Source organism: Pseudorca crassidens, chromosome 18 (assembly GCF_039906515.1).
Source record: "Pseudorca crassidens isolate mPseCra1 chromosome 18, mPseCra1.hap1, whole genome shotgun sequence".
Lineage (NCBI taxonomy): Eukaryota > Metazoa > Chordata > Mammalia > Artiodactyla > Delphinidae > Pseudorca > Pseudorca crassidens.
Window position 1 is genome coordinate 1,576,383 of NC_090313.1, and position 27,042 is coordinate 1,603,424.

At 50.1% G+C, this 27,042-nt stretch overlaps 1 protein-coding gene and 1 long non-coding RNA gene across 7 annotated transcripts in view; one reads left to right on the forward strand and one right to left on the reverse strand.

The window, feature by feature from the left end:
* Positions 1-85: 85 nt before the first annotated feature.
* Positions 86-4,969, forward strand: LOC137211202 (uncharacterized). Of its 4 annotated transcripts, none has more exons than XR_010936953.1 (4): positions 86-866; positions 949-1,045; positions 1,129-3,636; positions 4,231-4,969. It is a non-coding gene; the product is annotated as an uncharacterized lncRNA (long non-coding RNA). The 4 variants fall into 4 exon arrangements; XR_010936952.1 differs by having other exon boundaries at positions 982-1,045; XR_010936950.1 differs by having other exon boundaries at positions 949-3,636.
* A 14,094-nt stretch (positions 4,970-19,063) lies between these two features.
* The window catches only part of CUL4A (cullin 4A), a 45,582-nt gene continuing 37,603 nt past the window's right edge, over positions 19,064-27,042 (reverse strand). For 2 of the 3 annotated variants that reach the window (XM_067713785.1, XM_067713787.1), the window contains 5 exons: positions 26,811-26,924; positions 24,600-24,705; positions 24,305-24,477; positions 21,558-21,710; positions 19,064-20,540 (listed from right to left, as the gene is read on the reverse strand). In XM_067713785.1, the coding sequence (XP_067569886.1) occupies positions 20,445-20,540; positions 21,558-21,710; positions 24,305-24,477; positions 24,600-24,705; positions 26,811-26,924 (642 nt within the window). In that variant the 3' untranslated portion in view covers positions 19,064-20,444. The remainder of the gene's footprint in view (positions 20,541-21,557; positions 21,711-24,304; positions 24,478-24,599; positions 24,706-26,810; positions 26,925-27,042) is intronic. The other variant, XM_067713786.1, reaches the window with a different exon arrangement.

Here is a 27,042-nt window from a genome sequence, read left to right on the forward strand (position 1 = left end):
GCCGCGCCCGCCCCGCCCCGTTCCCCGTCCCGTCCCGTCACGTGACCACCGTGCATCTCGCGAGAGTGAGAGAGCTCAGGCGTGCGACCTGCTCCCGCCTCACACGTTACCTGGGGCTGACACGTGACCGCGACGCCACGTGACTCGGGTCTCGCCTCCGACCCCCGCCCGGTCTCCGGCCGGCGGAAGCGGAAGGCGGGCGGTGGGTGCGGCTGGTCACCTCCTGCAGGGGCCTCTGGGTCCCGCCTGGGGCTGCCGGATGGAAAGAGGGGTTGGGACCGGACGTGCGGCTCTCCACCGCGGGCCGAGGGTGGGAGTCCCACGGCGGCCGCCCCACGGGAGACGAGAGGGCGTTTCCGCAGGGACGCTGATGCTAACGCGTCTCTCGGCCTCGGGGCCCGTGGAGAATCCGGGCTGGGGGGTAGGAAGGAGGGGGATGTGAACACGCGTACTGAGTGTTACCCCTCGTGCTGGAAAAACACACAAGGCACAGGATGTTAATCTAGACACAATCTTGACTGAAGGGGCTTCAGAGGGTTCGGTGGCTCCCGGCTGTCACCTCGTCCTGGAGGCCGTGGGGGAGTGGCGGCCTTTCCCGGAAGGTTCAGAAGGGCCCCAAGCTGCCCAGGGAAGGAAATCGCAGCCTCGCTGCTTCCAGAACCTTCCTGAAGTGCCTCTCACTCACTCCCCAGTTCCTGATTTGCTTCTAGGCTCTGCCCGGTTCTTCTCTTTCTCGACTGCTGCCCGCGCTCTGGCCACACGGGCCCTTTGCAGAGAGAGGTGACGCCCTCCTGCCCTGCTGCTTCGTTGAGCACTTCCAACCCCACCCCCTGGGGAAACGTGCCTCCAGTTCACCTTCAGTGCAGGTGTGTTGGTTACTACCTGTCATAGGCTTTGATTTTTGTGACTTTTTTTGTTGTTGTTCTTACATTTGTTTGCTTTTTGTAGATTTTGTCTTCCTTGTTCTTTCTTCCTGTCCAGTTTCCCTTCCCCGCCACCTTCTAATACCATCAGCTGAACAAGTCGTGACACTGAAGGATTTCAAGTAAGAGGAAAGCAAAGAGGCCGAGGGAGCCCCAGGCTCGTTGGGTTTTGTCGACTGAAAGTTGAGAGCTGTGTTTTTTTCAGGGATCGTTCTTAGGACTTCAAGCCGGGTCATCTCAACCCCGAGAATCCGAGGGGGGAGCCAGGATATATAGGAGTTTTTGCAACAAAGGGCAGGTAGTCGGAATGTCAAAAGATTATCGTTAATTAAGGAAAACCAGGTATCTCAAGTTAAGGAATTTAGCGCTTTTCTATGTATGGAGAGATGCAAGAGTCTGGGCTCACTGAAATCATTCCTTTGATCTGCACCTCAGCTCTCTGGGGCCAGCGTCCTGTGCTCTCTCATCCTGAGTCCCCTCAGGGCTCACCGTCTGGGGTAGTTGCAGTGTGATGACGCCGTGATGGCAGGCATTCCTTGTTTCCTTCGTGAGTCTTCTCAGGCTGCAGGGTGGGGAGTGGCTGCAGTTACTGATGACTGATGGCTGCAGTGTCCTTCCTTACTGACATGGCAGGCAGCATTCTTAGTCCACAGGTTGTTCAGCTCTTTGGGGCAGAAATCTGCTGTTACTACAGAGTTGATTTGCTGATGTCTTGTTTAGGTGTTTAGGGATCTTTCTGGATTTTTTGTTTGTTGCTGTTCCAAATGGGGAAGAGTCTCAGCGGGATCCCATTTGAGAGAAGTGCTGTCTGTTGAAGTGTGCCGTGGGAAAGAGGAGGTGTTGGATCTGCGGTCTCTATGCTTTCACTCTGAGGTCCCTTATCAGCAGCAGGTTGTTAACATGATGTTTGTACAGTAGGTTATTATCTGAGCCTGAGCTGTCCCTATGAAGTAGAGTGTTCAGTTCAGATGTAACTGGAAAATTCTAAAATATTTCCCTTTTCTCTTGAACTTTCTGATGGTGAGAAACTACCAAAAAATCTTGAGTATGGAAACAAAAGACCTATTAATTTTGTGCTTCTCAGCCTTGGAAGCCCCTTCCTCTGTTGAGAGAACGCCTTACCCTCTGAATATGGTTGGCAGACAGAGCACCCAGCAGAAGTTGAAAAAACCAGATGGTCACTTTCCCAGCCTTCCTAGCGGCTAAGGTGCGAGCTCAGCCCAAGTTCAGCCCATTAGACTGGATCAGGAGCTAGTGGTTGCCCCTGAACGTGGTGTTTGCTGGTGACGGCAGCTGTAGCCGCAGCAAAGTGGCATTTCTCCAGGCGGTGGTGAAGGGTCTTCACCGGGCTGTTTGTAGTGTCCTTAGCCGTGGCCCTTGCTGCCCCCTCGCGCCTGCTATTTCCCTAGCGTCGTTCTGCATTCCTTTTGGAAATGCTGTGAGCTACTCAGAGGCCTTCCAACAGGGGATTTTTCTGCTTAGACCCATCAGAGCACATTTCTACTGTGTCCAGCTGCCCAATACACGCTGTGTTTGAAATCTTCTCTTTTTAAAGACCAAAAAGGAGTTTGTGTGAGCAAAAGAACAGGGTGTAAAAAAAACAGCAGAAAAATGAAAGGTTTAGCAAAAATTCTATGAAGTTACATTTTAATAGAGTATGGAAAAGTAATATGGTGGGATTTTCTTGTTTGGTATTCTTTTTGTTTGAATTCTTAATGAAGGCTGGGTCTGATCTGGTTTTTTTTTTCTTCTTGGCGGCGCCACGCGGCTTGTGGGATCTTAGTTCCCTGACCAGGGATCAAACCCGTGCCCCCTGCAATGGAAGCACAGAGTCCTAACCAGTGGACCGCCAGGGAAGTCCTGGATCTGAACTATTCTGATTGAAGGAAAGATGGGGAAAACCAAGCACAGTGAAGGACTCCACACCTTCTGAATTCTTTTGGAGACTTTTTTAAAGCCTTTTAAAAACAAAGCAGTGAGGGCAGTGAGTGGAGAGGCCTCTGCGGAGCTGAGCAGGGACTGGGGACCCTGCTTTGGTAATAATGAGCGGGCGAGTTCACAGGTGAAAGGTGGGGCCTTTTACCTGTGAAATGGCCTCGTGCCGCTAGGAGGGTGTGGGCTCAGTAGCTAAGGAGATAAGTGATGGCTGATGGAAGGTGAAATCTAGAGGAACGGACTAGCAGGCAGTCTGTGCTTTTTTCCTCTTTTGCTCTAAGTTACGCTTTTTCTTGAGACTTGGTAAGCAAAACTAGTAATGTCGCATAGTGCTGTCGTTTTTAAAGCTTGTTTTATGAAATTTCTAAAAGGGAAATTTTGAATAAAATTAGGATAATCCAGTGAGTGCTGTTGTACCGTTACTTTTACCATTTTCCCTCCCTCCTCACTTGTTTTGTGTTTTGGTTGGTTTGGGGGCTTGAGTGTTATAAAACAAACCTCAGACATTATATTTTTCATGTAAATCTTTTACATAAACAGAATGCCACTATTGTAGCTAATATAAAAACAAAACCTAAGAATTCCTTAGTAACTAATTTCCAGTTTATGTTCACACGTCTCCAGTTGTCCAGAAAACATCTTTTTACAGCCAGTGTGCTCCCTGTGGCTCCGGCGAGGTCTGCACGCTGCCCTTGATGGCGTGTCTCAAGTCCCTGTGTTGGGGAAGGGGAAACGAGGCCACTTGTCCTGTAGGACACCCACACTTTGGGTTGACCTGGTGAGTCCTTGAACGGCCATGTCTTCCTCTGCTCCGGTAACCGGGTGGTCTGATTGAGGCTTGATTGAATCAGGCTCATCTCCCCCAGGTACCACGCTCCACACGTGGTGCTGGACCCTCCCCACGCAGTGTGGAGTGCGGGTCTGCAACATTGGCTGCGTCTGGGGCTGGTTAGCAGTGCAGAGCCTCGGGCCCCTCCGTGGACCCACGGAATCAGAACCTGCGTTTCAGCCAGGGCCTCGGGCCACTAGTGTGCATGGAGACCTGAGAAGCACTCTGCCCTTTTCTTCAGGCTGTGGGGCCGCATTGGGGTTGCCCCAGTGGCCCCATCCACTGCAGAGTCCCTGTCAGCCTTTGACCTCTGACCCCACGGCTTCGCATACATCCCTGGTGAGTCAGTAGGTCCGTACTCCAGCGGGCTTGGCGATATCTTTGCTTTGCTTTTTTGGCCACGCTGCGCAGCACGCAGGATCTTAGTTCCCCGACCAGGGGTCGAACCCAGGCCCCTACAGTGGAAGCGCAGAGTCCTAACCGCTGGACCACCACGGAAGTCCCTGGCAATTTCTAATTCTATCTTTCCTATTGTGCTGTCAGCTGGAGCAGACCTGTAAGGAAGAATTTTCCATCGTGGACCAGTTGGTTACTCCAGAGTACCGTCCCTACAGGAAAGCTGGGATCCGTGCCTGATTCGAGATGCTTTTGTCTGGCTTCAGAGTAAGAACTCAGTGCCGAAGCAGCTTCCAGAAGTGAACTGCCGCACCCGCATGAGCCGTGCGCTCTGGGGGGTGATGACCTGTCGGTGCGGGTTCCTCAGCGGTGACCGGCGCCCCACCTGGTGCGGACACTGATGGTGGGGGAGGCCATGTGTGGCGGGGAGGTAGCAGAGGGGCTGTGGGACTCTGTACTTTCAATTTTGCTATGAACCTGAAGCTGCTCTAAAAAAGCCAGTTTATTAGAAAACAAAGTGAACATCACATTTTAAAAAATGTGATGTTAAAGTGCTGTGTCACCGTGGATTTCTGTGTAGTTGATATGTCTTCAGTCTTTGTAGTTATTATCATTTTCAGGTTAAAATTGTGTGGTCTTGGTAGTGCAGCCTCCTAGATGTGAGTAACTGTGATATTTCTCTCCACGTGGGCTGCCCCTGTTGCTGTCCCACCAGCGATGCATCAGCAGAGAGCCTGTGTGCCCACAGCCTGACCCTGACCTGTACGAAATTATGTCCCTGCAGTTTTCATTTGCATTTTCCTTATGAGTGGGGCACCTGCCTTTTTGCCCATCTTTCTATCAGATTATAGAGATATTTGCAATGCAAGTCACATTTTTAAAGTCAGTGTATGATTTTTAGAATCATTTTGTTTGCTTATGGCATGTCTTTGTGGAAGTTCTTTTGTTTAAACGTGGGTGAATTGATCACTCTTCCGTAGCATTTGGGTTTTAAGTCCTTCCTAGTCCTAGGTTAGAAGACTCTGTCTCTTCTGCCAATGCATGTGTAGTTTCATTTCTGCATTTGTATCTCTGATTCAGGATGCCGACGGGCAGGGCAGAGAAGGGGTCCATGTCACCCTTCCCATGCAGGTCTCTAGGTATCCTCCTTCCACTTATCGAAAGCTCCCCTTTTGTGCACTGATTTGAGATTCCACCTCATCCTGTGCTGACGTGAGAACATACTTGACTTGATTTTTGGAGCTGCCCCAGTACCACTCTTTTGAAGTTATAGGTGCTGTATCTGCGGGGCCAGCTCCCTCACTTTTCTCCTTCAGGGTTTTTCTGACTGTTGTTGTCTATTTGGCCATGTGATCTTTTGCAATCAAGTTGTCTTTGAAGATAAAGTTAACGTTCACCCGAGAGAAATTCTGACTTAGGTTGGCAGTGTTTACGGCAGCTGTAGCCATCATTGCCCCAGGCTGCACGCAGGCGGTGGCGGGGATCCTCCGGGCACTTGGGAAGTGCAGGACATTCTGGAAAGGGCAAAACTGTTGGGATTGGCGGGGCTGGGGCAGCCCGAGGGGGTCTGGGCTGACGGTGACGAGGGGGTGGGGATGGGACTTTGAAGGTTTGCCAAACCCATAGGAACGTGCACCCCGAAGACTGGACTTCATGTTAATTTTAAAGCTACCAAGCAGGATGTGGGGGTGCAGTCCGTGACAAAGGTGACTGTCCTGGTGGTCCTGTGGCCACACCCCAACCCCAGGAACTCCGTGTGTGGACCGGAGATCTGTGTGGACACTGTCCTCTGGCTGGTCAGCTCATTCTCCCTGGGGTAGGTTAGCGGTTCTGAAGCTGTACGTTTACCGGTGTTGAACAAATAAGGAGATATTTTGCAGATAATGAGAACTGGCAGGTTCCTTGCTGTGGGAGCGAGAAGCCGCGGGGGGAAGAGGGGACCCTGTGAGCTGGAGCTCATATGTGTGTTTAGAACACAGATCAACGGAGAGTCACAGAAATCCACAGAGCCGCGCGTTTGCGCGCGTCGGACTGTCTCCTGAGTGCCCGCTGAGGGCCGAGAAGCACAGCCCTGCAGGTGAGGGTCCTGAGGACGCTCCCTGGGAAAGGAGCCAGGCGGTGCCCACCCGGGGCCTCGGGGACGCAGGTGCCAACCTGAGCTGCCAGCAGCCCCGGGCGCTGGATGAGGAGGTGATGCTGACAGCATTGAGGCGGAATCCAAAGGGTGGGGTAAATGTCGCTGAGAAGTGAGGGAACACAGGGCATGTCCTCCTCACAGAGCCTCCAGCACGGAGGGCCGTGGGCAGTGACCGCTGCGACCGCTGCCGGCGCCCCGGGGGACCGGTGCTCGAAGCTCAAGGGCAGACGGCGTCCGTATGGTCTCAGAGACGTCTCCAAATAGCTCTTTCTTAACTACAAAGAAAAAAGGAGTCATTGTGCAGTGGAGACGCCACCTGCCTCAGCTGTGAGGGTCCCTGTCCCTGGTGACACCGCTGTGCCCTCCTGTCCTTCCTGGTGACCAGGCCAGTCCTCAGAGAGTATGGAGCAGGTGGTGGGGCGGCTGGCGACGGCTGACCCTGCTCCTCAGAAGCCTCCAGGTCACGGAGACAGGGACCAAGGGGACTGTCCCAGGTGGGGGCCTGAGGATCCAGGGTCAGCTCCCAGGACAGAGATGGGCATTTGCAGAAATACTGGTGACGTCCTCGTCCACCGCGTGGCGTAGCCAGTAGCGTCGGAGCAGGGCCACCCTCGTTGCAGATGGTACATGCTTTCCTTCCCAGAGGGGCTCATGTCCCGGGAAGTGTGGAGACCGGGGGAGGGGACTCTGGTGCCCCTGCAGCTCTTCTGTGAGTCCCAAACTGAAAGAATCTTTTTTTTTTTTTTTTTTTTTTTTGCGGTACGCGGGCCTCTCACTGTTGTGGCCTCTCCCGTTGTGGAGCACAGGCTCCGGACGCACAGGCTCAGTGGCCATGGCTCACGGGCCCAGCCGCTCCGCGGCATGTGGGATCTTCCCGGACAGGGTCACGAACTTGCGTCCCCTGCATCGGCAGGCGGACTCTCAACCACTGCACCACCAGGGAAGCCCCCGAAAGAATCTTTACTGGGATCACGTGGTGGTTATCAGTCAGCTGTGGGGATGTGACGTCTTTGTGGTATCCCTGTCGTCCCCTGAAAAGGACGCACGACGTGAGCCCCGAGTTTCCGCGTGATTCGGGGACAGCCCCTCATCCAGCTCCGGGGAGCCGCTACGAGGAGGGGGGCCTCGTGGAGGGTCGCTGCCTGTCATGGGGACAGGTGTACCCGTGAATGACTCTAGCGCTTTCCTGAGGGTGGGAAGATGCAAGGATCCGGTCTGTAAATGTTCTTCCTAGAGTGTAACCTCCGAAGGGCCTGTTTTCCCAAAGCGCCAGGCCTCGTTCCGTCCTGGGTCTGCGCTCCCCTCGGGCTGCGCTGTGTGCGCCCGGCGCCCCACGGCTGGCCGGGGGACCGGATGGCGGGGCGTCCTTGTTTTACGCTATAATTAATTGAAGCCTAGCTTATGCTGCTTTTGAAGAGCTCGCTGTCTTACTGTGTGAAGGCAACAGGTGCTGTGATAGGCAAATTGGAACAAAAGGGGGAAATTCAATGCTCACGCCAACCGGCTGCGTATTGTGATATTTAAAGGCCCTTTTCCATGCATTTGTGCTTTTAAAAATTATCGTCGCATTTTGTATCCCCCTCTTTTCACTTGCAACAAATATTTTCCCATGCTATTACAGACTCTATAAATACACTGTTAATAGCACTGTTATTACATCATTTGGCTGCAGTGTTTTATTCGATGATGCCTCTCTCCCCCAGTATAAGTGACGCTGCTTAGGAGAAGCCTCATGGCTCCTGTGTCTCCGCTCCGATACCTGCCACACTCACAGCGCCCCTGACGCCAGACGGTGCTGCAGCTCCAGCCAGCTGTCCTACCAGGGAACTCAGTCCCGACACTACCTGAGGTCTCCAGGTCAAGGGCTCAGCCCCACCCTTCAGATGCCAGTCAATCACCAGTGGCAGGTCCCCAGGTTACCCACAACCTCTGTCCGACTTGTTACAAACCGATTGTCCCCGCCCCCGACTCGGCCTCCGTTAATTTGCTGGAAGGGCTCACAGAGCTCGGGGGGAGCGCTCCTCAGGTTTCCTGGTTTATCCCGGAGGAGAGGACACAGATGAGCAGCCGGATGAAGAGGCACAGGGGGCGAGGCCCAGAAGGGTCCCAGGCGCGGGAGATTCTGTCCCCGTGGAGTTGGGGTGCCGCCTTCCTGGCACGTAGGTGTGTCCCCCGACCTGGAAGCTCTCTGAACCCCACGCCGTTGGGATTTTACGGAGGTTTCATCACAGAGGCGTGAGTGATGGTTAACTCAGTCTCCAGCCCTCTTGCCTTCCCGAGAATGGGGCGGGGCTGGAAGCTCCGAGCTTCTAATCACGGCTTGGTCGTTGTGGTGACCAGGAGCCACCCAGAAGCCCCCCGGAGTCGCCTCATGAGAACAAAGGACGCCCCTGTCACCCAGGAAACTCCAGGGGGTTTAGGGACTGTGTGTCAGGAACAGGGTCAGAGACCCAGTGTTAGAACAGAAGATGCTCCCAGCGGCCTCGTCAGGAGTTCCGAGGGCTTCAGGAGCCTCGTGCCAGGAACCGGGGGCAGAGACCAATATGGACATTTTCTGTTATCTCACAAATACTATGATAAATATTTTGAGGATAAATTATTTGTTTATGATTTTTCTTTGAGATTCATTTCCCCTGTAGATTAAACTGACTAGGTTAGAAGCAATGGTGTTTAACACACTCCTGCCGGTGTACGCGCCCAGCGACCATAAAAGGGCTTGAGGGTTCATCCTTCCCTTTGCCCTTCCTCACGGGCTGAGTAGTGTGCTGGTGTTTCTGTTTCACTCAAGTTACCCGTCGTTCTTGCTTTGCCCAAGAACTCCCCTCGGAAGGGACCACTGTTTGCAGACGTTAGAGTCCCCAGCCCTGGACCTGGGGGATGTGGGTGCCACAGGGCTGCCCGGCGTGGAGCCCCGACCTGTGAGTCCAGGGGGCCCCTGGCGCTCAGTAGGCACAGCTCACAGCAGACGTGGGCCTGCACCACACTCCCGGGGACCGTGATTTCTCACTTCTCTTTTCCAGTTCTCTTGCCCACTTAGCTCAAAAATATTTACTTTTAGTCCAGTAATGAAACAAAAGGCAAGAGGATGATGGCTGGTAAGTGTAAGACTAGTATTAATGAATAACATGTCAGAAAAATAGAAAACAGTGTGCTTTCAAGTGACATGTACGCTAATAAGTGGGGGAAGAAGCAAGACTCCCATCATGCAACGTTTTTAAAAACTCAGCCTCCCCTCCAGGTGGCTAACACCTTTTCTGCTGCTTAACGTAAGGCCATTGAGAACATCTTTTATACACGTCCCATGCACCTCTCGGAGAACTCCCTTTTGTTAGTTTCCTCAAAATTCTTCAACCACAGTAGGCTTCCTTTTAGAAGGTTACAAAAAAGGAACCCTCATAAAAAAGAACCAAAACTTTTTGCTTTCTTAGAAAGCAGGTTAAATCCAGTAGTTCCAAGTCACCTGCAGCACGAGAACTTGTGTGACTTCAGTCACGTGGAGTTTCCAGTTGCAACGCCCTGGACGCCGTCTGGGCCCCTGGTCTGAGCTGGTGTGACTCGGGCCTGAGCTGGTTTGAGAAACGAGATGTGGCCAGCAAGGCTTCTTCCTAGTCATGGGCAACGCAGGGCAGAAACTGAAGTCCCCATGAAGCTACTTCCACGTTTGTAACTCATGATTGTAATTCACAGTGGTTCTGTGTGGCCAGCGAACCCACAAGTCCGCAGCAGTAAGGCTGGGAAGGCTGACAGCGAGAGAGGGTGTAACCGCAGAGCTCCAGGGAGAGCTTCTGTTCCAGACAGATAAGACTGGACTATTAATCAGTTAATCTGGGCGTTGTCTGTTCTTAACTACAAAAGAAAATTTAGGACCAAGATAGAAACATTAAGAAAGCTCACAATGACCACGAGCCCAACTGCCTAAGACCAGTCTCCTCTTGCCTTCTCGTTTCTCCAGCTAGAGCCAGGGAAAGGTGCCCCATTCATTTTCTTTTTTTCTTGTAACTTTTACCTTGTCAAATCCACTTTTTAAAGGTTAGTTTATATAAAATACACATACCATTTTAGGTGTACAGTTTGATGAATTTTGACAAACGTAGTGTGAGAGGAAAATCAAACTGGCACCAGTGTTGCCGAGAGAGCCTCTAACTGGACCAGAGGCCGCTGAGGAAGTGGGGTTTGTACGCATCTCAGTCTGGATGGAATCGGAACTCTGACCACTTATCGTCTTGACGCAGGTGTCCGGAACATCTGCACAACGTTCTAGAAACTCAAGACACTTATCGGACCCCTGGCCTAAATAACTTGTGACGGCCTCTCCCTTACGGACAGGTATCTCCTTTCTTGTGTCAGAGTCGATGGACTCTAACAACCTCACGGGGCCTTCCCTGGCGGGCCCAGCGGGTGAGACTCCGCGCTCCCGGTGCAGGGCTCACGGGTTTGATCCCTGGTCGGGGAGCTGGATCCTGCATGCAGGCGGCAACTAAGAGTCCGCAGGCCGCAAGGAAGACCCGGCGCAGCCTAAATAAATAAATAAACAAATTTTTTTTAAATGGTTAGGATGGTAAATTAACAAACACGAGCTCATGGCGTTCGCCTTTGTAAACCCCCGACGCTTTCTCTTCTATTGAACACTCTTTCAGCTTTACCCAAATCTGCGTTTCCCAAGTTGAAATTCTCGAAGATCCCAAAGAAGCTCTTTCTTATATGCAGCCTTCTGCGTTTTCTTAGTCAACAGCAAACACCCACGAAACCACCACCCCAATCAAGGGAGAAAACATCGTCTTCAATCCCAAAGGGCCCCTCGTGCCGCTCTGTGCTTCTCCCCCATCCCTAACCCCAGGCAGCCGCGGATCTGGTCACTACAGGTTAGTTTTTCATGTTACAGAATTTCACACAGATGGAACGGCATGGTATATACTTCTTTGTACCTGGATTCATCCATGCCGTGTGAACCACTAGTTCATGCCTTTGCATTGCTGATAGCCGCTTATTCCAGTGTGGCTCTACCACACCTGTTTACCCATTCACCTGTTGAAGGACTTTTGGTTACTTCCAGTATTTTGATGGTTACAAATAAAGCTGTTATAAATACTCAACACCAAATCGTGGTGTGGACAGATGCTTTCTTTTCTCTTGGGTAGATACCTAGGAGTGGGATGTCTGGGTCATATGGAAGGTGTATGTTTAGCTTTAAAAAGAAACTGTCAAACGCCTTTCCAAAGTGGTTGTGCCATTGTAAGTTCCCCCCAACAGTAGCTCCGCATCCTGGCCAATACTTGGTATCATTAGTCTTTTACATTTAAAAAATGACGGTAGCTGTCTAATGGTGTCTCATTGTGATTGTAATTTGCATTTTCCTGATGACTGTTGAGGTCCAAGATCTTTTCCTGTGCCTAATAATTCAGGTATCTTCTTTGGGTAAGTGTTCAAACTTTGTCCTATTTTTAAAAATAGGTGGCTAGTTTTCTTGTTATTGAATTCTAAGTGTTTTTATATATTTTGGATACAGATACTCTGATGTATTGTAAATATTTTTCACCATTATGTGGCTTGCCTTTCTATTTCTTAATAGTACCTTTTAAAAAGCAAACTTTAAATTTAATGAAAATCCCGTTTATTGGTATTTTTTATGCTTCATACTTTTTCTATCCTAAGAAATCTTTGCATATCCCAACACCATAAAGATTTTTCTCCTGTGGTTTTTTTCTTCTCCAACTGTTCTCGTAAAGACTGCTTTGCCTTTTGGATTTCCATAGGCATTTTAGACCCAGCGGATCATGCTTCTGTAAAGTGAAAAGCCTGCTGGAATTTTGGTGGGCATTGGAGAAAACCAACCTCTTAACAATATTGGGACTTGGGACTTCCCTGGGGGTCCAGTGGTAAAGAATCCAATGCAGGGGATGCGGGTTCGATCCCTGGTCAGGGAACTAAGATCCCCCATACTGCAGGGCAACTAGGACCGTGTGCCACAACTACTGAGCTCAGCTACCTCAACGAGAAAGCCCGTGTGCTCTGGAGCCCGCACACCTCAACTAGAGAGAGAAAAACCCACACGCCACAACTAGGGAGAAGCCCGCATGCCGCGATAAAAAGATCCCTCGTGCCTCAATGAAGATCCCGCGTGCCGCAACTAAGACCCGATGCAGCCCCCCAAAATAAAATAAATTTAAAACAAACAAAAATAAACAGAAAACAACCCCCATATTGGGTCTTCCAATGACACGCTGTTGTTCTCCATTTATTTTGGTGTTCTTTAAATTTTTTTCAGCAATGCTTGATAGTTTTGTGTGTTCATCTTTTTGTATAGTTTGTAGTTTATCCCTAGGTATTTCACACATTTCTGGATACTATTTCAAATGGAATTGTACTTTAAAATTTTATTTTCCAATTGTTTGTTGCTAGAATGTAGAAATACAGTCGATCTTTGTTTAGTGACCTTGCATCTTCTGACCATGCTAAACTGGCTTATTCTAGTAGCATTTTTTGTAGATTTTTTCATATGTTCTACCTATATGATAACGTCATGTGTAAATAAAGACTATTTTAGGGCTTCCCTGGTGGCGCAGTGGTTCAGAGTCCGCCTGCTGATGCAGGGGACGCGGGTTCGTGCCCCGGTCCGGGAAGATCCCACATACCGCGGAGCGGCTGGGCCCGTGAGCCATGGCCGCTGAGCCTGTGCGTCCGGAGCCTGTGCTCCGCAACGGAAGAGGCCACAACAGTGAGAGGCCCGCGTACTGCAAACAAAAAAAATAAATAAAATAAAAAATAAAGACTATTTTACTTCTTCACTCTTATCTATACGCCTTTCACTTCTTGTTTTATTGCAGTGGCTAAGATCTTCAACACAATACTGAATAAAGGTTGCCTTGTCCCAGCCTTAGGGGGAAAGCTTTCAGTCTGTTACTCTTAAGCATAATGTTAGCTTAGATCTTATGTAAATGTCCTTTCTCGTTACGGAAGTTCCCTTCTATTCCCCGTTTTCTGAGAGTTGTTTTTAAAATCTACGAGCGTTGGGACTCCAGTGGTGGTCCAGTTGTTAAGACTCCACGCTCCCAATGCAGGGCCTGGGTTCAATCCCTGGTCAGGAAACTAGATCCTGCGCGCCGCAACTAAAGATCCCACACGTGGCAACGAAGATCCCTCGTGCCGCAAATAAGACCTGGAGCAGCCAAATAAATATTAAAAAAAATAAAATCAACGAGTGTTGAATTTCATCAAAATCTTCTTAATCTATTGAGATGATTACGTTTTTCTTTTCTTTCTTTTCTTTTTTAGATTTTCAAATGATAAACCAACCTTGCATTCTTGAGGAAAACTTCATTTGGTTTTGGTATATTATTGATTCTATATATTGGTGTATTCAAATTGCTAATATTTGGTTAAGGGACATTGGTCGGTGTTGTGATATTTTTGTCTTATCTTTTAATCGGGGTAATGCTGGACTCATAATTTTAGTTGTGAACTATTCCCTCCTGTTTCTGAAAGACCGTGTAAGGTTTTTATTTTGTTTCCTCTTGTGTCCATTTTGATAATTTGCAAATTTTGTGGAATTTGACCATGTGATCTAAGTTATAGAATTTATTGGCATAAACTGATTCATAATATTCTCTGTAGGATCTGTTGTCATGTCCTTTCATTCCTAATATTGATAATTTTTGTTTCATTTTTTTTTGTGTGTGTGTGTGGTACGCAGGCCTCTCACTGTTGTGGCCTCTCCCGCTGCGGAGCACAGGCTCCGGACACGCAGGCTCAGCGGCTGTGGCTCACGGGCCCAGCCGCTCCGCGGCATGTGGGATCTTCCCGGACCGGGGCACGAACCTGCGTCCCCTGCGTCGGCAGGCGGACTCTCAACCACTGTGCCACCAGGGAAGCCCCGGTTATTTATTTAAAAGTGTGTTATTTATGTTATCTATTTATATTAGAATTATTGGATTATTTATTTAGAAGTGTATTGCTTAATTTCCATTTAGTCATTTACCAATTATCTTTCTGTTACATTTCTACTTTAATTTCATTGTGATCTAGGCCACATTCTGTATAGTTTCAGCCCTTTAAAGTGCAGTGAGACTTGTTTTATGACACATCACATGCTTACCTTGGTTAGAGTCTCCACGAACTGGGAAGAGCGTTGTTGAGTGTACTATTCTGTAATTATCCACGAGGTCAGGTCGGTTGATAACGTTTCACGTCCTTCCTGTTTTTCTGTCTACTTATCAGCTACTGAGAGCGCTGAGATCTCCGACTGCAATCATGGATCTGTCTGCTGCTTCTAATTGCTCTTTTCAGCCATCATTTTTGCTTCATTTATTTGGAAGCTCTGTTATAGAGGTCTGTGCATTAGGGTTGGCTCTGATGAGTACCTCTTTTATCTTTATGAAATGCCCTCTACCTCTGCAAATACTCCCTGTCGTGAAGTCCACTAGATGCTAATATAGCCACACGGCTTTCTGTGTGTAATTTCCTATGATTAGTTTTCATGCTAAAGCTTTTTTCATCTTTTACTTTAGACCCGTCTGTGTCTTTATGTGTAAAACGACTTTCTTGTAGATGACGTATACCTACCTGGGTCTTAATTTTCTATCCAGTCTGAAAGTCTTTGCCTTTTAGTTGGAGTGTTTCGATCATTTTATTTCTGTTCTTTATTCCCGTTCCCCCACTTTCCTGCCCCCCTTTTCCTGCTCCGCAGCGGTTTAACCCCTTTGGGCAGGTTTAAGATTTATACCGAATCAGAAGAGGCCCCCGTTTGTCACATGTGCTGGCCTGTGGCACTGTCTTAAGTACCTTTGTATTAACTCAGAACAACCGCACAGCTAAGGAGCATTATTATCTTCTTTTAAAAGATAAGAAAACCAAGGTTTAGAGAGTGTAATTTTCTTAAGGGCACCCAGATGGCGACAGAGCCAGGCTTTGACCCCTGGGCCACCTGACCGTGAAGCTCCAGCCCTAACCCTTTCTGTCTGCCAGCCCAGGCGCCTCCAAGGTGTGAGAAGCTGACAGCATGTCTGCTCTAAGATGCAGCGCCATCTCCGTTTACAGAGCAGTCGACCTTGATTCTTAGGGACCCGTAAAAACCTTCTCAGCTTTTTATGTCGCTGCTTCACGTTTATCTACATCTGCACCTCCCATTCTATGCTGTCCTCCTGTCTTTGTAAGAACACACAGGTGCACACACAGACACACAAATCACACGCACCCCAGCAACCAAGAGAATGTGGGGCATCCTGTGCTGGGGACCGGGGGGCAGAGAACCCCCAACCCCTGATCCTCGAGGGGATCTGAGAAGCCAAAGCTCGCGGCTGGTGTGAGAGGACTAAGGATGGTTTTCACGTAATGTTGTTGGAAAGTAATAGAGAACACCTCACAGCGACTCTGTGGGGCTCACAAAGGAGGAAGTGTTTACTGTCTGGCTCTTTACAGGAAAGGTTTACAGCCCTGCCCTAGACGTGCGGAAAGAGAAAAGAACTTCAAAAATTTGAATTAGTGCCCTCAGAACTTCAAGAACATACAGTAGCCATAAAAACAAAACAAAGCAACAGTCTCCTATTAAAATTGGGGGTAATCAGGAAACAGGAAGTGACAGACTGATCTAGAGGCCACTGCGCTGGGGAAGAACTGACCAGAAACAGAAATGGAAAGTTTACGGCGGGGCAGGGAGGGGAGGGGGCTGTGGGTTTCCATTCAAGATCGTCTGGCCTATTTTCGTCACAAAATTCCTCTTAAAGAAAGTGAGAGCTGGAGGATCAGAGCAGAAGATGCCCTGTGGAAGTGAGTGGAGAAAGGACAGAGGGAGTCACTAGTCTTCTGAAGAGGGAGTTTCACTGGGTCCTGTCAGGACAAATGAAAATGGGCCCCATGTCACAATATTGTGAAATACGAAAACCTGGGACTAGATTTCAAACATTCTGTGGAAAAAAACCAAACAAACCAGGTTAGTTACACAACGGCAGCCAACTTCAGAGCTGGAAATCAGAGGCTGGGGAGCGAGTCCTTCCGAGTTCTGGGCCAGGACGTGAACCTAGAACTTCATTTATTTATTTATTTGGCTGTGTCGGGTCTTAGTTGTGGCATGCGGGATCTTCCACCGCGGCGCGCCAGCTCGGTAGTTGCGGCGCGAGGGCTTCGTTGCCCCGCGTGGCTTGCGGGATCTTAGTTCCCCGACCAGGGATCGAACCCGCGTCCCCTGCATCGGAAGGCGGATTCTTTAACACTGGACCGCCAGCGAAGTCCCGAACCTAGAACTTCATATGCAGCCAAACTACTAACACGAAGGCAAAGTAAGTCAGACAAGCAAGGATTCAGAACGTTTTCCTCCTGTGCCTTTCTGCCGAGGAAGTCATGTGAGGATCACTTTAGTAAAAACGCATCAGGAAAATAAGTGAAATGAAGGCTGGGGGCTGGGGAGCAGGGGACGCCAGCCACGCCGCCGGTCGGAAGGCATCAGGTTCTGAGGAAAAGGTCTTTGAGAAGAAACTGGATTCGTGCAGAGTTTAATAAGAAAACTGCAGATCGTAGTGATAAGACAAAGGTTTGTGTGGGTTTTTTTGTCAATAGCATTAAAAATTGCTATATTTTTACTTAAAATTTTTATTTTAAAATGTCCAGGGAAGACAAAAAGCTGGACCAGAGTCCAACTATAAAGCAAGTTAAAATATGACATGAACTTTGAGCGTTTGATGGCGTTTGGAAGAAGAGAGCTTATTCATCCCTGTGCTCAGACTCTGAGCGGCCCGGGTACAGAATCACACTTCACTCCGGGGTTCCAGGGTGAGTTAACAGATGATCGTAAATGCCTTTTGGGAGTTTGCAATGTTTAGACAAAACATGCAAAGTTTAATATGTATAAATATATAAACATGATATGACAAGAGCTGTCAGAAACTGGAAGGGGGAAGAATCATGGGGAAGAATATGGGCCTTCATTTCCTCACTTTCATACTAGACGCTCTTGAGAAAAGTTGAGCCAGGTACATGGAGGCTGGAATGTGTGACTTACTATGAAGGAACTGAAGAGGACACAACTGACTAGAGGAGGAAGAGGGGCGAGGGGCGCTGGGCCTCCTCTGGGTGGGCTGACCACGCCCTCCACGGTAGGGGCAGGATGCTATGGGTGTGGTATGCGGGGCCATTTTGTTTTTCTTAACAATTTGGATGAATTTTATTTACAAACTTTTTGTTTTGACAAATATTCAAGCAGTACAGTATGCAATGAACAGTTTCCCTTGGCCCTGGAAGTCCACCGTGAGGGGACAGCTGTGTGCTGTTGTGCACCCGGGCGCACGCACACATACACACACGCGTGCACGGGGTGGTGCTCTGCCCCCCACCGTGGCCACACCTCTCCCTCCCATGCGACGTCCGCTCCATCAGCGTCTGGATCTCACTCTGGGGAAGGCCTGGGGGACGCAGCGTCACACACGTTTGGACGGACACCACCTAAGTCCTGTCCAAGGACATTCAGGATTTGTTCTACGCGTGCTGTTCCGGTGCCAGGCTTCCCTCCCCACGAGCGGCAGGACGTCAAAAGGGATGTGGGCTTCGGTGGGTCAAGGGTACGGGCATTTTCGAGCGTTCGAACAATGTGCTTGTCAGTTTAGCTGAGGGACCACTGTTCCACGCTGCAACTGAGGGGTCACGTCCCGAGGGTCCACGGGTCTGAGCCCGGCGCTCCGCATCCTACCCTGATGGCCCGCTCCCCCCAGCCCTCTCTGCTGACCCCTCGACCCTCCGTCTCTTGATGGGCAGGTTCCACTTCCAGGCGAGAGCTGGACCAGGGTCGACCTCATCAGAGGGTCACCCCCGACCCCAGGGAGGGAACGGGGGGACAGGGTGTTGGGCAGCAGAGCTCCTGCCTGGCCTAACAGCTCGCCCACCCTAACCTGTCACCGGGCACGGCTCCCTGGGGCCTGAGGCAGGGGGCATGGCCGCCCTGGCATCACAACCACTCGCTGCTTCTTCTGACCCACCGCTCTGTCCTCCAGCTCTGATGCTACCTCGGCCCCTCCCGCCCCCAGCCCAGCCCCAGCCCCAGCAAGCGCCCTTCTGACCCACCACCTCCTGGGCCAGGGACCACGGCGCCCCTCCCCCCGCCGCTCTGGGCTCAGGCCGAGAGCACAGCCAGGCCGGCTGGCTGGCAGCTCTGTGCACACGACGTGCTCGGCACTGCCTTATTCTGACCCCCAAATTTGCCAGTTTTTATTTAAAAACGCTCCCACCCCACCCCCCGAGTTTTTAGAATGTCAGTTATCTTTGTCTTTTAACAAAGGGATCTTAATTCGTATTAGACTTTTTGCCACTCCAAAAAAGACGCATCTCAAGTTTTTTTTCTTCTATTTAGTTTCATTTCTTGGACCCTTGGCGACACGCCTGTCCCCAGCCCCGCCCCGCTGCAGCCCCGCGGGCGCGGTTTCCGCACGGACCGCTCTGCCCCGACGCTGCCCTGCGTCAGGAGAGGTCTGAAACAACGCTCCACTCCTCCTGCGTGTTTCTTTCCCGCTGTTACTGTAGAGTCACCGGGTCTGTTTTAAAGGGGACGTTTGACACCGTCCCACGCTGCCCCGACCTCCTGCCTGAGGCTCAGGGCTTCCCCGTGAAAGTCCTCAAAGCATCTCACCTTCTTCCTTCCAATTTAGTAGCTTTTCGCCTACGTGTCTTTTCCTTTTCAATCATTCCTCGACTGCCAGTTTCCCACGCTGACCTTTAACTGTAATGACACGTGAGTGACGTGACCCTGAAGGAAGCGCACAGGTGAAACACAGTGAGGCCAGGGCGGGGGGCCGGGGGCTGACGTCTGCCACGCTGAAGGGTGAGGAGGAACGTGTTGTTTGCGCCACAGTTGCATTAATGTAATTTTAAGGCCAATTAAACTAATTTTATTCGGGGTAAGTCTACATTCAGTTACAATGTCAACAATCAAGAGATAATGAACTTAAAGTCTAAGAAGTAGAATCTATCTGGTCTCTTACCAACCACCTGTTACTGAACTCACAAATGAAACTTTACAAATATAGAAATAAGGATGATACTTAAAGAGTGAGGATTTTCATATGGAAACCCATAAGATGTCATATTTTAAACACGCATGTTTCAAAAAGGGAGAATCTTTTAATAATTTAGCACAAAAATCAAATTATGTAAACTTGGTATGTTCCAGAAAATATTGCTTCCAACACTTACACCATGATCAAAATCCCTTTGGTAGCTTTGAATCAAAATGTAGCCTGCTATGTGTAAAATACAAGCGCTTTCAAAGGCTCCCGGCGAGGTGTCTGTTGTAGGTGCCACACGAACGCCACCGTCCGCCGCGCAGCCTCGGCTGCGCGCACACAGCAATGCAAGCAGGTGCCGCCGAGGTCACCCCTGCTCACAACGTCAAGTCTCCTCCGAAACGTTTACAGTGGTTACAGCAGAGGACAGCCACCCTGCCCAGGGCCGTGAAAACAAAACCAAACTTTATTGTCGCAATCGTACAAACACTGCAATTAGAAAAAATCAAACAGCAGTTCCCCAATGCAGAGAACGGGGCTGCTAGACTCAATCTTAGAACGGCAAACACACACACACTGCCCCCCTCTAAACCCTCAAACAGAAAATCCACAAGGGACGCAGTGGAAGTAAAAGTGAAGGCGCTGACGGGCTCGCGGCATCACACACGTCGGACGTGGTGTCCTCCTGGTGCGTCAGAGGTCTCGCCAAGGAGCCCCATCCTGAAAGCCACTCCTCAGAGGTTAACCCTTGTTGAAAGACCTGGAACAGATGCTACTATCCAGGCTGCATAATCGACCAGCCAGCTTTAACAGTGACTGTTTCTTCCTAATGTTCACCAGTAAGGGTTCTTGTTTTGGGTCTAAGAGCTTGTGTCCCTGCAGCTACAGAAGGGCAGCACGGAGGGTCTCACACACACACACCGAACATGAGCTTCTGCCACGAGAACACAGCTTACAAAGGAGCCTCTTTTAAGAAACCAGGATCTGCTTGTCTGACCTCAGAGTCACTCTGCAGAGCCACGGAACCATCCAAACGCCTAACAGAACAGGAGGAAGAACTGGAGGGAAGGTACACAAGCCACCTGCAAATCCTTGAGCCTGTGAAGGAGGAGCCAAGGACCCCCTTTCCTGCTAGTCCCAAAGCAGCCATGCTGCTGAGTACCAGAAAGTCCTGGAAACAGCACAGAAGTGTTTCTGCCCTAAAGATACATTCTAGTGTCTCATGGGAGGAGCCGCCACGAGCCTCAGGCCACGTAGCGGTACTGGTTGGGACTGTCCTGGTCTCTCTCCATGTAGTCTCTGTCTATGAGAGATTCGATTCTCTTTTTCAAATCTCCAGGCTGGAAAAGAAGAACAAAAGCCCCAATTATAGTGGCGTTAAAGCTACAACCATAGGGGAATATAAGATACCACGCTCGAGGCACGGGATTGCAGTTATGTGCATATACCACGTACCAACACACCCATCTACAAAGAACTGTTTATAATCAGAGGCCAATTATAAAACGCTAGACCAAAACTGCCTGCTTCCAAAGACAATGCTAACGTCACATCGTGAGCAAAGCGCTTCCATCCGTGTGGAGGCGTCCGAGCAGGGCTGCCCGTTGGGGGTGTGAGGCTGTGAATGGTGAGCACGGCACCGGGGTCGCAGGCACCGAGGTCGCTGCCCGGGGTGTGCCCTTCCTTCGTGAGGACAAAGCCCGATGCCGCCTGCCATCACCGTGTGCTACTTACACATGCTCCACGTGGGCAGTGCCCCTGGGAAGGGGACGCACCAGGCACGTCCGCATTTGGAGGCGTGTCTGCGCGGTCGCCTCCGAGCCCGAGTGGACCCTCCACCCCAAGTGATGGGCCGATACCAGCACCTGTCGGAGCAGAGCTGGCGCTTCTGCAGCCTCTGTTGAACCGCCGGGTCCCTCCTGTACAGGAGCAGGGACTCCGGCCCCACGGGGTGCAGAGCATGGCGGGGCACAGGACTCCCTGGGGACAGGAGGGCCCACTGGCCCGTCCAGTGTCCGTCCACTCCCCGGTCCGCCCGGGCTGGACGGCACGGCCTCAGAGAACTTCTGCCCAGGCGCACGGGTGGTCCTGGGACGCCTGCCGGAAGGCTTTAGGGCAGACGTCCTCGGGCAGAGGCAACGTGACAACAGCGGGAGGAGAGAGAGCCGGGCCCTAGTGTCCCTCCAGCGGTGACCGGGGGTCAGGTGGAGCCCCACTCTCACACACACATGGAGATTTCTGTAGTGTGTGACCAGCTATAACGGAGGACAGATGGTCCGATGCTAAAGGTCGTGAGACTCGTATGCGCTTTGCCAAGGGTGCAACGGGTGCTGCGACTTAAGCTGACACCCACTCACCTTGACGGGAAACTTCAGCTGATTATACAATTCGGAAACGAGCAGGTTGTGGCCCAGCGTCTTTCTCATCTTCATTATCCTGACGATGGCGGCGTCGATCTGGTACTGCCGGTCCTGGAACACACGCTCTGTGGTGCTGGCCTGCTCTTCAACCTGCACGGGAGAAGCCGGAGCGAGAGTGTACTTCAGTGCTGATTATCTCCGACTGTGGAGTCTGATAAGCTTCTGCTGAAAGAAAGGCCACACTGCGGGTGGATCCTGTCCTGTGCTGCAGTTTTGTTCTAGTGAAACTGTTTAACTTCAGGACCAAAATAAGTACATTTATAGGAATAGGTACATTAATTAAAAGACTTTCGGTGCTGGCTATGAAATAGATCAACAGAACTTGTAGAACAGAAATGAGAAACTACCCCATAATGTGAGAATCTGATTATAATAACGGTGACAGTTCCAATAGGTTATCAGAGAATCAACTCACTTTTTAAAGTAGGGAGGGTGGTTACAATGTTTTCTGATACCAAAATAATTTCTACACTGCCCACAGAAAGATTTAAATGTATAAACTACTAGAAAAATAGAGGTAAATGTTTTTTAAAATTTGGGTTAGAGGAAGGTCTTTCTTAGGATGACCCCCAAGTCAGAAACTGTGGAAGAAAAGACTCTACTTCCCACCGTAGTCATGTGGGAAACGCTCTCAGAACGACAAAATCATGTGCACAAAAGACAAAGGTTAATGTCCTCAATATAAACAGGATACCCACAAGTCAGAGGTGGAATATTACAATAAATGTACCAGTGACTTGAATTCAAGCAGTTAATTAAAAAGAGAAAACTGCAAACGGCCGCCCACGAAGAGCCGGACCAGCATCTATAAGGTGCTTCCAGGCGCTCGGCCAAGAGTCTTAAGCAGAAGCATTTTCACTGAAATCTCACACCCTGAGATGGTGTTACACTTATTCTAAAAGATGAAGAACTGAGGACTAGAAAGGTTACCTACTTCGTACGAGCTCCTAAATGGCAAAAAGATGCTCAGAGGAACCAAAGGAAGTCACACTAACACGGCAGTGAACTACTTCGGTGCCTGAGAACGGGGTGGGCAAAGGCCGGGGACGGAGGTCAGGACCCCCGTGAGCCAGAGACTGGAATCTGGCTGAGGGGTCAAGTCAACAAAGTTCACCTTCTCTGACGCAGCGATTCCAGGGCAAGGAGTTTACGCTCAAGAAACAACCCCGCCAGGGAAACAGGAGTGTTTTGAACAGGATGGTCAGCATAACCCGATTTCCAGGAATGGAAACATCCTGACTGCCTTTCGGCAGGGGCACTGCCAGGCCCTGCAGATGGGCCCCACGGATTCTCGGATTCGAGCCACACAACGGATTACTCTGCACCCTTAAAAACCAAGTCTTGACATGGAAAGAGGCCCAGGGTGAAGAATAGGAACAGCTTACAAAATGGTGCATGTAAATGGCACGTGTAGCGATCCCATTAAGACAAGTTTACACATGTACATCAGAGAAAAGCCGCAAACTCAAGTGGCAGGAGAGGTCACCTCTGGAGGAAGAGAGGTGACAGACAGGCCCACTTGGGAATTATAAGTCCAGAATCTTACACCCTTTAGTCACTCTGGTATAAATTCCTAATAGTAAGAAAGATGGAATACAGGCTACGTGCATTAAACCTTCAACAGATATGTCGAATTACCCACTAAAAACACTGTGCCAATCCAAACATCTCAAAAAATAAAAATTCCCGTTTTCTCATATTCTTGCCAACTCCCGATACTATCAAACTTTTAAACATTTCCCAAATTGATAGCCAAAAAATAGAATATTATTTTAATTTGAATTGAAACAACTACTGATGAGACTAAATACCTTTCACACATTTATTGATCTATTTCTTTTGCACGATCTGAACATACTTCCCGACTGGGCAACACCGAGCTCCTCCGGGGAAGGGCAGCAGGCCTCAGAACCGCTGCAGGTGTAGGAGCGTCTGTGATGCCACCTCAGACCCTCAGAGCTGCCCATGCATCATCTGGACTACCTCCCTCCCCACGAGGCCCTGTCTCGCTCATCCACACGTATAAGGGGGCGGCTGACACCTGCTCTGTAGATGGGCACCAGGGTGCATCTGCCTGCCTGGCCCACACGCTGACCACAGCCCTGCGGTACCAGGGCTTCTGCATCAGGAAGGCCCGAGGGCAGGTCCAGAACCTGCTCCGGACACGTGACACTCGAGAGCCTGATCAAAGCTACAGATGCTCCACCTGTACATGGATCCCAGAGGTGCTGCTGGTGGGTCCACAGCTCCCAGGACCCTCACCACTTCCACCCCAGGACCTGGTGGAGGCGAGGCCGAGAGAATGGCCGAGTGCTGTGCAGAAATCAAGAGACCAGTCACCAGGCTTGGAAATGACGTGCTCTCCACGCTAACAGCACGCGGTCACCAGGCTTTGGAAATGACGTGCTCTCCACGCTAACAGCATGCGGTCTGGGAAGGTCTGATTTACCCACCACTTCTGTGAATAGGAACCGTAACTGTTAAATGCATTTCTTTCTGATTTTTGCCCCTGTCGCGAGTATAAAGTAATGAAAGTTACGTTAAAATAAGCCCTCTCATAGACATGACGTATGTAATTAGACACTTTAGAACATGCTCTGGAACCCTACAGTCGAGAAATTACTCTACACCTAGTGACTCCCTGGTGAGTGCTGTGTAACGGAAGAGAAAGTGGGTACACGTACGGTTTCCTTCATCTGGATCTGATTGATCTTGATCCGAAACAACTTGTGCTTGAACTCTCCATTGAAGACGAATCTGTCTCCATCTTCGACCTCCCTCCCTCTGGGACTTTTGATCAGCACGCGCGCCCTCCCGCAGGCCAGGGACTGCAACGTCCTCCGCAGCTCGCTGCCCTCTGAGTGGGAGAAAGCGCACAGGTCAGGACCCCGGGCAGCCGCGACCTCGGGTGCAGCCAGCAGGGGCCGCGCCTCCACGTCCCCTTCCCCGAAGCCGCCCGCGCTGCGGAGGCGTGCCTACCTATCCCGGTGGCCATCTTTATGTCCTCAAAGCTGAATCCGTCGCCTTCGTTGAACATGAGGAGCACCAGCGTCTGGAGCAGCGACACCTGCAGCTCCTTCTTCCCCTTGAAGAGAAGGACAGCTCACGTGGGACGCCGCGTTCGCGCACCCCGCGGACCTCTTTAAGAGGCTGCTCTTTGCTCTCAAACTTTGTGTGCGCGGGGAATGGTAAGAATTACTAATTGAACACCAAATAAGAAGAAATTAAGTTACGAGTTATACAAGAATAAAATGACTCAGGATTGCACTTAAGTCTTCTCTTGAAATACTCTGGACAGAGCACGAGAAGGCACGGTGACGAGGCCGGGCTGGAGGGGAAGCTGGCAGGAGACGCGGCTGACGCTGCATGAAGAGAACAAGGACCCTGCGAACAGGCGCACATGTCACACCTCGCTCGACTGCAGGTCTGCGTGTCTGTCGGCTCCCTTTCCAAGCACCTGCTCCTTCCGTGCCATGTCCCATGTCGGTGACTCAGTATTTCAAACCCGCCACCAGAAAAGGATTAGGACTTGCTGAAGGCTCACACGACAGTTAGCATTTTCTTGGCAATAAGGTATTTTTAAGTTAAGGTATATAGTGGCTTCTCAAACGTAGCGCTGTCACACGCACAAAGCCATGTGACCCGCCTTATCGCAATACTCCCTCCACTGCAGCAGCTGACATGGGCCCCACCTCCTGTCACCCAGCCCCTGCCACGGACACTCGCCACGTGGTCACTGTGGGGAGGGGCACCCCGTGCAAGTACTTCTTGTGGGCCCAGCCGGGGATGTGGACAGTAAGGGGACCGTGGGATTTAACTCTCACGACACCTTAAAGAACTGTATGTGAGGTCTTCCCTGGTGGCGCAGTGGTTAAGAATCCGCCTGCCAATGCAGGGGACACAGGTTCGAGCCCTGGTCCAGGAAGATCCCACATGCCGCGGAGCAACTAAGCCCAGGCGCCACAACTACTGAGCCTGCGCTCTAGAGCCTGCAAGCCACAACTACTGAGCCAACGAGCCACAACTACTGAAGCCTGCACGCCTAGAGCCCGTGCTCCGTAACAAGAGAAGCCACCGCGATGAGAAACCCACGCACCGCAATGAAGAGTAGCCCCCGCTCGCCACAACTAGAGAAAGCCCGCACACAGCAACGAAGACCCAACGCAGCCAAAAAAGAAACAAATCAATTTATTAAAAAAAAAAAGAAAAAATAACTATATGTAGCGTGTGTGGTTTTGTGTATATGACCCTGTACAATAACACACAATGAAATGTGTACAGGTAATTTATGTGTAATTGTATATTTAATTTATATGAAAATGCATAGTTAACGTAGTACAACTGCAAAACAGTAATTCTGTAATTTTTTGGCTCAGTATACATAATTGAATTTTGTTTACAAAATTGAAGTTAAGTTCGAATATGGACTGTTTTGTGACATGTTTCTTTCACTTATCAGTACACCGCATGCATTTTCCCTTCCTAAATTGTCACTTTTAATAACGGCACTGAAACAAATATTCTTACTCGTTAACCTGTGAAAATGTTTTATGAAGACGAATTCCCGGAGTCGGAACTGCTTGCAACCAAGCCCGTGACTGCAGGTTCTGAGACGCAGCACCACACCGCCCTCTGCAGGGCTCACGGCTCCTTCCCGCAGGGGGCGAGGCTGCTGCTCTTTTAGTTGTAGCCTGTCAGTTTCCTAGTCAGAGTTTCAGTCTCACTTTTATGAACTGCCTCTTCACAGCCTTAGCTCTTTTTTTTTTTTTTTTTTTGCGGTACGCGGGCCTCTCACTGTTGTGGCCTCTCCCGTTGCGGAGCACAGGCTCCGGATGCGCAGGCTCAGCGGCCATGGCTCACGGGCCCAGCCGCTCCGCGGCATGTGGGATCTTCCCGGACCGGGGCACGAACCCGTGTCCCCTGCATCGGCAGGCGGACTCTCAACCACTGCGCCACCAGGGAAGCCCAGCTCTATTTTTAATTAGGTAAATGTTTTTCTATTCTAATTAATTTTTATTGATTAGAAGAGTAATCCTTCGACTGTTTCATTTTATTGACCTTTGAAAAGCCAGTGTTGAGTTATATTGAATAAACGCTTCCTTTCTTTGCTACCAAAGTTCAATCACAATCAAAAAACATTCTATTAACATACTTAAGAAAAATAAAAAGTGGAGGAGACACAGGACTTACCTCTTTAAACTCTGCTTTCAACACGGCGTGACCCAGTGTAGTTTGCCACTGAAGCTTTCGACCGCTGTGCTTTCCAAGATAAAACGTCTTGAATACTTCCTGAAGTTTAATCATCTGTCAAGCCAAGAAAACAACAAATTTAATTATGCTAAACACCTTTAACCTGAAGAACCACATGCTGTTCAGTGTTCACAGCTGAATGAAAAGTCAGTTCTGTGTTTTGACAGCTGCC